At 44.1% G+C, this 14,020-nt stretch overlaps 1 protein-coding gene across 1 annotated transcript in view; it reads left to right on the forward strand.

Moving 5' to 3' along the window:
* Nucleotides 1–14,020, forward strand: part of ANO4 (anoctamin 4) — a 426,239-nt gene that overhangs the window by 315,333 nt on the left and 96,886 nt on the right. Inside the window, exons 13-14 of the mRNA XM_044277391.1 lie at nt 5,030–5,164; nt 8,487–8,583. Of these exons, the coding sequence (XP_044133326.1) occupies nt 5,030–5,164; nt 8,487–8,583 (232 nt within the window). The remainder of the gene's footprint in view (nt 1–5,029; nt 5,165–8,486; nt 8,584–14,020) is intronic.

Genomic DNA, 14,020 nt, shown 5'->3' on the forward strand with positions numbered 1-14,020 from the left:
AGTCCCATGTAAACACATCACTTCCCTGCCTTAGCCCCTTCAGCATACAGTTATATGTAAAATACATGAATTCCCTGCCTTCAGCCCCTCCAACATACAGTCCCATGTAAAATACAAAACTCCCCCTGTCTTCAGCATACAGTCCCATGTAAAATTCTGTACTCTTCCTGCCTTCAGCTCCTCCAGCATACAATCCCATGTAAATAATATCACCCCCAATACCCTCTCTTCAGACCCCTCTAACATACAGTCTCCAATACAAAGATTAATCCTCCTCCCTTCAGCCCCTGCAAAAAGCCCCCCAAATAAAAATAACAGTCACTATTCTCCTCCACATACTGACCTGCAGACTCTGCTCCTCTCTCCAACATCCTGCTCTGTAGAATCTACAGCTCATCTTTAGGCCCCGCCCCCTGAATGACTAGACTCCGCCTCTTCCCCTGACATCATACCTCCTAAGATCAACTCCATTCTAGACACTGCGGTCGCTCTACTGCCTGTAACGGATCTCCTAGCACCCCGACCGGGTACCCCTGTTAATGGATGCTCCCAGTGCCTCCCGGGGACTCCAAGCACTCTGCTCAACACCGATACCACCACAGGAACCAGGAACAGCTCTTACAAGAGCTAGTAGTAATAGCCAGGAGAGTATACACGTATAGCAATCCCCACACACATGAGCTGAGGCTCTATGTTGAATGTAAAAACAGCAACTCTTTATTGAGGGCTACCCGCCCGTATTTATGCAGGTCCCCATCTGGTTGACACGCCCTAGGGGACCAGAAGGAAGACTGCGACACAGGACAGATACAACACATCCCCACAATGCATCATGGTTTCCTCCTCTCTGTCCTGGAGACAACCGAGGAGCAATCCAATTATTTCTCAGGACAAAGGGAAATCGCCAATACACATGTGGAGACAACAGGACAGACATCACCATTTAAGCACACAATGGCACAATGGGACAATAGAACAATGGGACAATAGAAACACACCCATCATATTCCTCCCCTCTGTCTATCCACTCAACTATCTCCCAAGCTGATAAGTTACACTTATTATAAATTGTTACAACTTTGTGAGTTTACATTGTCCATACATATAACTTACATCAATTTAACCAGTATAACTTGGGGACAAACCTATCCAAAATTCACTTGAATAGGTTCAGGGGTTTATAAGTTAGCAAAAGTATCTCAAAGGGCCGTAATCCTGGGGCAGGAGGCTGGCAAACGGCCCCCTCCAAAACACTGTGGCGTGGTTGGTTTCGTCACACATCTCCCCCTCCCAGGGAAGACTAACCAGATACCTGACCTCACGCCGGATGGTACCTGAGTTAGTCTGGCATCCCACCCACAACCACATACTGGACCTGTTGAATTTAGTAGCCTGTCTCTGTTCAGTGAATCCACCAAGGTTATATGGGTAGCTGGTACTCCCGGTCTCTGATTTGCTCCCTGGCTTGGAGTGGAGGTTGCTTTGTGGGCAGGGATCAGTGGGACTCTGCCCTGGTGCCAGCGCTACCACGGAAGAAGCCTGGTTGGAGTCTGGTTGTTGGAGGGGGAGACCAACTGTCTCCCCTTTGGCTAAACAGCCCTGTCGCTGGGGGACAGGACCGACTGTCCCTACCCCCTGTGCTGTAAGTGCAGAGACCATGGTCCCATCTGCACTGTTGTGGGGCTTACTATCTCCCCCTGGTGCGTTAAGCTGCCGCTGGGGAGAGGGTGTAGCGAGCTCCTCTCCCATACATACTTCCAGCCACTGGGGAGGGCGACCAACTGTTTCCACTCCCAATACAGTGTCCTGTTGCTGGGGAAAGGAGACTGGGCTCTATGTTCCTTGTAGGACACTCTGCCGCTGGGGGACAGGACTGACTGTCTCTGCCCCCTGTAACTAAGCCTGCCGCTGGGGAATGGAGACTGGGCTCCCAATTCCCTGCAGGAGCAGTGGAGAGACCTCGGTTCCATCTCCACCGGCCACCTGGGGTTTTTCCCAGTAAACTTACACAATATCCTCCCAGCTGAAGGGCTCTGGACCTGGGTCTGACACTCTGCTCTCCTGCTGAGCCTTCTCACTGGAGTGGAACAGCTGCTGGTAGCCCTGTTCCAGCTCCATCTCCCAGGTCACCAGGTGGACCAGGTCCTGCTCAATCTCATGAGTGTTGTCCCAGTCATACCTGCTCTCCCTCCATTCCAAGAGATCACGGAACCGGGCTTGTGTAGGGCTCCCAAACTCCAGCTCTGAAAAAGTCTCCCATAACAAGCCAGGACCATCAAACTCCTCTCCCTCTGGCTTGTCATGCTCAGCTGTCCTGGGTAGGTACTGTGCCCCATACCACCAGAGCGCCTGGTAGGCATCTTCCAGCCACAGCTCCTGCCATGCTAGGAGTTCCAATTCCTTTACCCATTCCTCCCGGGGCTGCTCTTCCAGGAAGGGCATCCACAGGGCTACTCGCTTCAGCAACTGCTGGTCTTCCGTGGGGAGTCTCTCGTCCTGCATATACTCCACAATACCCAGTACCTGGTACCAGATGCCTTTGCAGACTGCATCTCAGTCATCCATGACACCCTCATCGTACTCCACTGCTGTTTCCATTCTGGTGCTGTCAGGGTCGCTGTACTAGGACATGCGTTGCCCTCAAATTGTAAAATCCATGGAATGGTGTCTCCTGTAGCTGTCCTTCTGGCTGTGGGAACGATCCCACCGCTTGCCACCAATGTAACAGATCTCCTAGCACCCCGACCGGGTACCTCCGTTAATGGATGCTCCCGGGGACTCCAAGCACTCCGCTCGACTCCGATACCACCACAGGAACCAGGAACAGCTCTTACAAGAGCTAGTAGTAATAGCCAGGAGAGTATACACGTATAGCAATCCCCACACACATGAGACGAGGCTCTATGTTGAATGTAAAAACAGCAACTCTTTATTGAGGGCTACCCGCCCGTATTTATGCAGGTCCCCATCTGGTTGACACGCCCCTAGGGGACCAGAAGGAAGACTGCGACACATGACAGATACAACACATCCCCACAATGCATCATGGTTTCCTCCTCTCTGTCCTGGAGACAACCGAGGGGCAATCCAATTATCTCTCAGGACAAAAGGAAATCGCCAATACACATGTGGAGACAACAGGACAGACATCACCATTTAAGCACACAATGGCACAATGGGACAATAGAACAATGGGACAATAGAAACACACCCAGCATATTCCTCCCCTCTGCCTATCCACTCAACTATCTCCCAAGCTGACAAGTTACACTTATTATAAATTGTTACAACTTTGTGAGTTTACATTGTCCATACATATAACTTACATCAATTTAACCAGTATAACTTGGGGACAAACCTATCCAAAATTCACTTGAATAGGTACAGGGGTTTAAAAGTTAGCAAAAGTATCTCAAAGGGCCGTAATCCTGGGGCAGGAGGCTGGCAAACAGCCCCCTCCAAAACACCATGGCGAGGTTGGTTTCATCACACTGCCTCATAGGCTTCAGGCCACTAGCCTAAAGCATACGAGGAAGAACGGAGGGGACGGGAGCCACAGGCTCTCATGGCCCTCATTGAAATTTCAGCTGCCTGGCGCCCCCTGTAATTTTGCGCCCTGGGCAACGACCCCCTTGTCCCCCCCCCCCACGTTACACCCCTGGTTGTAATCTAAACAAAAAAAATCTGCATGTTTAACGCTAGCCTAATATAGGGTTGTTTTGACCAGCTACTTCCTAGAAATAGTACTGAAAAATAGAACAAATTTTGTACAGTTGTTTTACAAAAGTTACTTCTAATTTAATGATTAGATTTATTTTTGTCTTTAGTCGGTGACTCAGTATATTTGTACAGTAGATACATATGAATTATGTGCAGCTGTTACTCAATAGAAATTTAATGGAAACTTGAATTTAGTTATTTTTCCTCACTGGTAGTTTATTAGGCCATACTTTATCATCCTTCTGTTTCTCTTCTGTTATAAATCTGCTCCATGCACTGACTTCCAGGTGAGCGTGTGCTAGACTTGTGTTAATACACAGCAGCCAATTTGCAGGAGCTTACCAGCTTATCCAGAGCTGAGCTGATGGCCCCAATCAATATACTTTAATAGCACTCACAGCGCTGGAGAGGAAAAAATGCTAGTGTTGCAGTAGTGCAGAACATATTTCTAGGTATGCTTTTCTTTTTGCATTATTTTCTGGGAACCACATTATTTTCTTCAAGATTATATTAAGAGCTTGTTTCTATCTGCTTTGGAGACTGCATTTGGGACCTCCATCACAGATTCAGTGAAAAAGACTGGACAAAAAAGTCCTGCATGCAGGACTTTTTGGTCCGGTAACAAAACACGTTCCCAAATGGAAACTGTAGTTACTCCATTGTAGTCAATAGAATATTTTCAGCTCTGTTCATCTCAGTTATGTGCTGAATCCAGCACTTCCATCATTTCTGTTGTTCTGCTCCTCTAACTGAGGAACCCTAACAGGCTATTTAAGGTCTGAGACCTTGGTCAAAGTTATCTGAGTGCTCAAATCTCCTTGGGTTCCCATACTTTTGGAGGGTACTCCTTACCTTTTTTCTCTCAACAATTGTGCAAAACCAAAATAATACACTGATATTGCAAAATGTTGAAAAGGGTGTTTCATTTTATGCCTTTTGGAGACCATTTAATCTTCAACTTGTATAACTGTTCACAGTAACAGTAAGTTTTGTGCCTGTATTGCAGCCCACAAACAGTGAATCTGTAATACAGTATATGGGCACCGGCCGTGTGAATGCCATATTATGTATGCAGACCCATTGACTTGAATGGTTCCGCAATTTGGAAAATATGGTGTTGTGTGGAAGGGAGGCACAGATCGGAAGCCCAAGGAAGATTTCGCAGTGCTTTCATGGGTTTTCGGGTTCATGGCTCAGCATGGCAAAAAGGTAGTCTGCAGCGTAGGTACGGACACCACACATTTGTGTACATGAGGCCTTATATGTAGAAATTCTAATTTATTAATTGCTTATGTTGGTTTTCTTACAGGCGGTATTTTGGAGAGAAGATCGGTCTGTATTTTGCTTGGTTGGGTTGGTATACTGGAATGCTATTCCCAGCAGCAGTTATCGGACTATTTGTATTCCTATACGGAATGTTTACATTGGATAGCTGCCAAGTCAGGTAATACTTTCCTTATTATTTGTCATCTGCAAAATTCTGATTTACCCCGAGTTCTTAGTATTTTACATCTAGCACAATTTGCTTTGCACTGATATACACTGGATGGCCTGCCTGGACACATAGGGGGTCATTTAGGCTCCTTTCACACTAGCGTTCGTCGGTCCGCTCGTGAGCTCCGTTTGAAGGAGCTCACGAGCGGACCCGAACGCCTCCGTCCAGCCCTGATGCAGTCTGAATGGAGCGGATTCGCTCAGACTGCATCAGTCTGGCGGCGTTCAGCCTCCGCTCCGCTCGCCTCCGCACGGCCAGGCGGACAGCTGAACGCTGCTTGCAGCGTTCAGCTGTCCGCCTGGCCGTGCGGAGGCGAGCGAATCCTTTCAGACTTACAATGTAAGTCAATGGGAACGGATCCGCTTGAAGATGACACCATATGGCTCAATCTTCAAGCGGATCCGTCCCCCATTGACTTTACATTGAAAGTCTGAACGGATCCGCTCAGGCATCTTGCGCACTTAGAAATTATTAATGCAGTTATTAATGCAGACGGATCCGTACTGAACGGAGCCTCCGTCTGCATTAATATGATCGGATCCGTTCAGAACGGATCCGATCAAGCGCAAGTGTGAAAGTAGCCTTACAATGCTGAAATATGCCTACAATAGGCATATTTCATGCACAGATAGCAACGGTTAGTTGCACCGCTATCTGCAACTTCTCCCCGCTCACAGCTGGTCTAAAATTGTGAGGGGACGGGGTGGGTCGGCAGGCCAATCTCATTCACCATTTTCTACGCCTGAAAGGTCTAAATGTAAGACCACTCATAAGCTGTCTTACATTTAGAACTGGCGTTGGATGTGCAGAAGTTATGGAGAGTCCTGCGCCTCTCCATAACCTCAGCGGATCCACCGCCAGTTTAGGGCTTTATTAAGACCCATAGGGTGCCTTGACATTGGTTATATGGCTGGCCTTGTTTTAGTGGCGGCACAGCCTTTTTATTTCAATATGCCACAATCCTGCTGGGCAAATATAAAAGTCATACACATGGTTTCACTCACCACCCTTGATTCAGTCAGATAAAATCTATCACACAGATGTCTCTAGGTCTGCATTCCTTCGTTCTCCAATATCTTGTATAATACGTGAGGTTGGCATCATCAATATTTATTGATATGAAGTGGATGAGATGCCGTCATCTCTGTGGTGGCTTGTACTGTATATTTGCTCAGCGTATAGACCTTGATGGTTTTACTTGGATTATTCCAGGATTGTGGCATATTTTTGTTTTAGAGGGTGCGGACTCTTGGCTCTGATGAAAGACAAATTTATGCTGCCCAATACTGGGGTTAATTTATCATGCATGGTGTGCACTCCTTCAATTTGGGTTCATTCTGGAGATAGGAGCAGGTCCCAGAGGTGGGGCCCCCACCTATCTGAAGTTGATATGCCATCAATGTCTGAGATGGGAATATCCCTTTAGGCCATAAATATGCCCAGACACACAATGCTTGCTTACCTAAACTTTTTTGTGGTCCATTTACTACCACTGTACTAGATAACATCTACTTATGGTATATTAGGTAGCTTGCAGAAACTATTGGCTGGTGGTATTAGTGGCATTCAGTTATTTTGTGAGGCAAATTATGCATCACCATTTTCCTTGTGCCCTAATCTTTCATGTAAACTTCCAACTATACCCCCCATTTAATTTGCATCTCAGATACAAATCCTTCAAAGTAACAGGCATTTAATAACTTATCTTTTATCATACAATCCTGGAGACACATAGACTCATCTATGGACACTGCAGCAGGCTTGTACCAGTAGCTTGTCATTGTACATAACCTGCATTTATGGTGTCTGATCTCCAGGCAGCATGTTATAGAGCAGGAGCTGAGCGGATTGATATATAGTATAACATGTATTTTTGTATTCATTTGCATCCCTGCTCTTTCTACAGGGTGGGACATTTATATGGATACACCTTAATAAAATGGGAATGGTTGATATCAACTTCCTGTTTTTGTGGCACATTAGTATATGTTAGGGGGGAAACTTTTCAAGATGGGTGGTGACCATGGCGGCCATTTTGAAGTCGGACATTTTGAATCCAACTTTTGTTTTTTCAATAGGAAGAGGGTCATGTGACACATCAAACTTATTGGGAATTTCACAAGAAAAACAATGGTGTGCTTGGTTTTAACGTAACTTTATTCTTTCATTAGTTATTTACAAGTTTCTGACCACTTATAAAATGTGTTCAATGTGCTGCCCATTGTGTTGGATTGTCAATGCAACCCTCTTCTCCCACTCTTCACACACTGATAGCAACACCGCAAAATAAATGCTAGCACAGGCTTCCAGTATCCGTAGTTTCAGGTGCTGCACATCTCGTATCTTCACAGCATATGGCCGTTGGATTCAAAATGGCCGCCATGGTCACCACCTATGTTGAAAAGTTTTCCCCCTCACATATACTAATGTGCCACAAACACGAAGTTAATATCACCAACCATTCCCATTTTATTAAGGTGTATCCATATAAATGGCCCATCCTGTATAATAAAAAGTCCAGTGGGCAGTCCTATTCAGTGAGTGACAGCCTTCCCAGTATGAATTTGTTATCAGAGATGGCTGTCACTAAGTAGGACTGCCTATTAGACCTCTAAGCATAGAAAGAGCAGAGGTGTAATGATAGAATGATTAAACACGCTAGTTATATTGAACCTTTTCACACAAACAATGTATCATACTGCTCAGTTCCTTCTGCCCTACAACATGCTGCACACAGACAGGACTGCAGGCACCAAGTAACAGGTTCAAGGACTGCATGTACAAGGCGACAACCTCAAGCTTCTCAGGCTCAGCTACTCCAGCTTTATAACACTTTGCCTGCCGATTGCTCTGCATTTCCATGATGACGGGTTCCCTTTAAACACCTATTTTATCTACACCTTGAAAAAATAACTTGAGCTTTAGACATACTAAGAACAAAGGCTCCAAGTGTCCTTTTGATAAGGTATTATTTGATCCACTCACTTTCCCAGCTAGGCAAGCACCATCTGTATGATCTCTCTTTTTATTTTATATAAAAGACGGAACATGGAAAATCAGTGTTCTTCATTCTGTTCAAATTACTTCATGCAGAAAGAAAAAATAAGACAACTATTAAATACCAATTAGCTCATTTGACTATATGCTGCTGGGATAACTGTGACAATGCAGTGTAGTACAGCTTCATATACTTGGAGAGCAGTTTAAGGCCATAATTGATCAGTCCAGTGGAAGAAATATGTAAAAACTGTCTCATTCTTATTTTTTATAGCAAAGAAATCTGCCAAGCCACAAATGTAACCATGTGTCCACTGTGTGATAAATACTGTCCCTATATGAAGCTATCGGACAGCTGCATCTATGCCAAGGTAATCCAAAACTCAACACAGTACGGTGCATGTAATGACAAAAGAGCAATACATGTAGGTAGAGAGAAGGACAGCATATGTAGAACTGGTGGAGAGAAGTACAATACATGAAGATCTGGGAGATAGTAGTACAGTACACATACAGATAGAGAGAAGTACAATACATGAAGATCTGGGAGATAGTAGTACAGTACACATACAGATAGAGAGAAGTACAATACATGAAGATCTGGGAGATAGTAGTACAGTATACATACAGGTAGAGAGAAGTACAGCATATGTAGAACTGGTGGAGAGAAGTACAATACATGAAGATCTGGGAGATAGTAGTACAGTACACATACAGATAGAGAGAAGGACAGCATAAGTAGAACTGGTGGACAGAAGTACAATACATGGGGATCTGGTAGATAGTAGTACAGTACACATACAGATAGAGAGAAGGACAGCATATGTAGAACTGGTGGAGATAAGTACAATACATGAAGATCTGGGAGATAGTAGTACAGTACACATACAGATAGAGAGAAGTACAATACATGAAGATCTGGGAGATAGTAGTACAGTATACATACAGGTAGAGAGAAGTACAGCATATGTAGAACTGGTGGAGAGAAGTACAATACATGAAGATCTGGTAGATAGTAGTACAGTACACATGCAGATAGAGAGAAGGACGGCATAAGTAGAACTGGTGGAGAGAAGTACAATACATGGGGATCTGGTAGATAGTAGTACAGTACACATACAGATAGAGAGAAGGATGGCATAAGTAGAACTGGTGGAGAGAAGTACAATACATGGGGATCTGGTAGATAGTAGTACAGTACACATACAGATAGAGAGAAGTACAGCATATGTAAAACTGGTGGAGAGAAGTACAATACATGGGGATCTGGTAGATAGTAGTACAGTACAATACATGGGTGTCACGAACTATGGATCCGATCGCTCCGGATCCCACAGCTGTGACGTAGTGGTCTGTGACGGAGTCTGCGCACACACAGAGACCTCACGTGACCGGGGTATTACCATTCGGCTAACACCCCCCACTACACTTCAGTAACTGCCACCACGTGGGTTCCCGGTCCACGAGCCGACTATCCGGGTCATTCACTATCACACAGATCAGTGGATGAACCGGATATCACTTACTGACCAACCGCAGTCAATCACCCCCAGCTACAATTCCAGAATGCAATTTAACTAACTACCTAGTAACGTCTCTTCAAAAGCAAGGTACGTTGTTCAGCAGCTTAGAATATGGAAGACTTGGCTATTTAGATTTTATAATCTTTAATAAAAGGTAAAAAGCAGTGCATACAAATCTAATGAAAATGACTATAAATCTACAGAATAATAATAACAATATAAATAATCACGACAGTTCAAATGAAAGGGAAAAAGATGAAAGAATACTTAGTTTCTCTGGAGGGTTTCAGATGGTCGTTCATATGTCCTTTTTGAATCCTTGCAAACCCCTTTTCAGTATGTATCAGGGGAGACCCTCAAAGTTCTTCTGATACAGGGATATGCCGTCAATGTCCAATTAAGTGTCTGGTGATGTTCCATGGGTCTCTCTCCTCTGTCCTCGTGCACAGATTTTTATGAACTCTCCCATGGGCAGGAGACTTACTCCTGTCAGCCAATGGCAGCAGAGTGACTGTGAAGCCTAGGGATTGGCCCCCAAGTGTTTTATGACCCCATCAAAGTTCAGTTCCTACAATGAGGATTATACTTAAGCTCGTATCTCCCTGATACATCGGCATATTTTTATACAGAATACATATTTGCGATCCTTATTTATTTACATACAGAATGAGACCACACACGGTAATGCTGGGACCTGTAGTTCTTCTACCACCCATAGGTCAGTTACAGAATCACATCCTCTAATCATATTTGATACCCAATTAACCACAATACTCTGTAGAGCCTGGATCTGGTGTCAGAAAGGGCATAAGTTGATTCATAAATGAAATATGAAAGTAGACTGGTTTTATGCCCAGAGCTAATTAAGGGGCTATTAGCTCTCCTCAAACCAGACCTGGAAATTAATGACGTCACGCTCCAGCCAGGCTTGACAGCGAGCTGATCTTATCTTAAAGAACAGGATGAGCTGGGCCTGGTGTAGCCTTTATGACCTTTTATAGCCGGCCTCACAGAGTAGTGGTAATAAAAGTGTCCATCTATATCATAGGTGACCCAGGCTTCAGGAAGATGAGAGTTCACTGTTTTTTTTACATAGGCCAGAAGCATATAAGATGGCTACCCAGAGGAATTATGTATGTATGCCGGCACAATGGGGATCTGGTAGATAGTAGTACAGTACAATACATGAAGATCTGGGAGATAGTAGTACAGTACACATACAGGTAGAGAGAAGTACAGCATAAGTAGAACTGGTGGAGAGAAGTACAATACATGGGGATCTGTTAGATAGTAGCACAGTACACATACAGATAGAGAGAAGGACAGCATAAGTAGAACTGGTGGAGAGAAGTACGATACATGGGGATCTGGTAGATAGTAGTACAGTAAAATACATGGGGATCTGGTAGATAGTAGTACAGTACACATACAGATAGAGAGAAGGACAGCATAAGTAGAACTGGTGGAGAGAAGTACAATACATGAAGATCTGGGAGATAGTAGTACAGTACACATACAGGTAGAGAGAAGGACAGCATAAGTAGAACTGGTGGAGAGAAGTACAATACATGAAGATCTGGGAGATAGTAGTACAGTGCACATACAGATAGAGAGAAGGACAGCATATGTAGAACTAGGGGAGAGAAGTACAATACATGAAGATCTGGGAGATAGTAGTACAGTACACATACAGGTAGAGAGAAGGACAGCATATGTAGAACTGGTGGAGAGAAGTACAATACATGAAGATCTGGGAGATAGTAGTACAGTGCACATACAGATAGAGAGAAGGACAGCATAAGTAGAACTGGTGGAGAGAAGTACAATACATGAAGATCTGGGAGATAGTAGTACAGTACACATACAGATAGAGAGAAGGACAGCATATGTAGAACTGGTGGAGAGAAGTACAATACATGGGGATCTGGTAGATAGTAGTACAGTGCACATACAGATAGAGAGAAGGACAGCATAAGTAGAACTGGTGGAGAGAAGTACAATACATGGGGATCTGGTAGATAGTAGTACAGTGCACATACAGATAGAGAGAAGGACAGCATAAGTAGAACTGGTGGAGAGAAGTACAATACATGAAGATCTGGGAGATAGTAGTACAGTGCACATACAGATAGAGAGAAGGACAGCATAAGTAGAACTGGTGGAGAGAAGTATAATACATGAAGATCTGGTAGATAGTAGTACAGTACACATACAGATAGAGAGAAGGACAGCATAAGTAGAACTGGTGGAGAGAAGTACAATACATGAAGATCTGGGAGATAGTAGTACAGTGCACATACAGATAGAGAGAAGGACAGCATAAGTAGAACTGGTGGAGAGAAGTACAATACATGAAGATCTGGGAGATAGTAGTACAGTGCACATACAGATAGAGAGAAGGACAGCATAAGTAGAACTGGTGGAGAGAAGCATAATACATGAAGATCTGGTAGATAGTAGTACAGTACACATACAGATAGAGAGAAGGACAGCATAAGTAGAACTGGTGGAGAGAAGTACAATACATGAAGATCTGGGAGATAGTAGTACAGTGCACATACAGATAGAGAGAAGGACAGCATAAGTAGAACTGGTGGAGAGAAGTACAATACATGAAGATCTGGGAGATAGTAGTACAGTACACATACAGATAGAGAGAAGGACAGCATAAGTAGAACTGGTGGAGAGAAGTACAATACATGAAGATCTGGGAGATAGTAGTACAGTACACATACAGATAGAGAGAAGGACAGCATATGTAGAACTGGTGGAGAGAAGTACAATACATGGGGATCTGGTAGATAGTAGTACAGTACACAAACAGATAGAGAGAAGTACAGCATATGTAGAACTGGTGGAGAGAAGTACAATACATGGGGATCTGGTAGATAGTAGTACAGTACACATACAGATAGAGAGAAGGACGGCATAAGTAGAACTGGTGGAGAGAAGTACAATACATGAAGATCTGGGAGATAGTAGTACAGTACACATACAGATAGAGAGAAGGACGGCATAAGTAGAACTGGTGGAGAGAAGTACAATACATGGGGATCTGGTAGATAGTAGTACAGTACACAAACAGATAGAGAGAAGTACAATACATGGGGATCTGGTAGATAGTAATACAGTACACATACAAGTAGAGAGAAGTACAGTCCATGTAGCAGAGGCGTAACTAGAAACGCCTGGGTCCTATAGCTAGGGGTGCACCTATCCTTTCTTCTGCCTAAGGGGAAAATTGAAATGTCCCCCCTACCTGTGCCAAATCCCCCCTCCCCAACCCTACTGTTAAAGACATGTGTGAATCGACATTACATACGATGCTTTGAAACACACATGGTTAAAAATCACCAAATATCTATTGCATCCAGTGATGTCTCCTATGATGTAGATGTTCTCTTACCTCATATTTCTCCATTTGGACCAGACTTCTTTGACAACTTCTTTCAGCTGTGTCTCATTTCTGCAGAGTTAGACAAGCAGACATTTTAATTTCTTCATCCCTCCCCTCCTGGTGCCCCATCATTGTTACCCTGCTGCTACCTGATACTACGCACTCAATGCCCACAAATACTACACTGCAGAAATAACAATGAAATGCAGATTGTCTCCCCATTGTAATAGAGCTCCCAGACTGCCCTCAATAGTAATTATGCCCCCCACAGTACCCTCAATAGCAAGAATGCTCCTCAAGATTGTCCCCATTAGTAGTAATGGCCTCCATATTGTGCCAAATAATAATAATGCCCCCACAGTACCCTGAGTATTAATAATGCCACATAGGGCCTCTGGTAGAAATAGGTCCCCCTATAGTGTCCCCAGCAGTAAAAAGGCTGAGATATAAGGCACCCTTATAGAGCCCACAGTAGTAACAAGTGTCCACAGTAGTTATAATGCCCCCTATAGTAGACACATTTTATAATGCCTCCTGTAGTATCTCAAAATATTTATAATGTCCATTGTATTGAATGCTCCGCTTCAGTGCCCCCTATAGATATAATGAACCCTGTAGTGCTCCTTGTATTATAATGTCCCCTGTAGTGTCAGTACATATAATGCTCTCACCCCCAACCCCTGTAGTGGTGGCATATATAATGTTCTAGCCTCGTAATATTATTCCCCCTGTAGCAGTAGCATGTATAATCCTCTCATACCCTGTAGTATAATGCCGCCCTGTAGTGGTAGTATATATAATGCTGTCTCCCCTGTAGTGGTAGCAGATATAATGCTCTCACCACATCCCCCATAGTCCCCTGTAGTATAATGTAGTAAGTATATATAA

This window comes from Bufo gargarizans, chromosome 2, assembly GCF_014858855.1.
Source record: "Bufo gargarizans isolate SCDJY-AF-19 chromosome 2, ASM1485885v1, whole genome shotgun sequence".
NCBI lineage: Eukaryota > Metazoa > Chordata > Amphibia > Anura > Bufonidae > Bufo > Bufo gargarizans.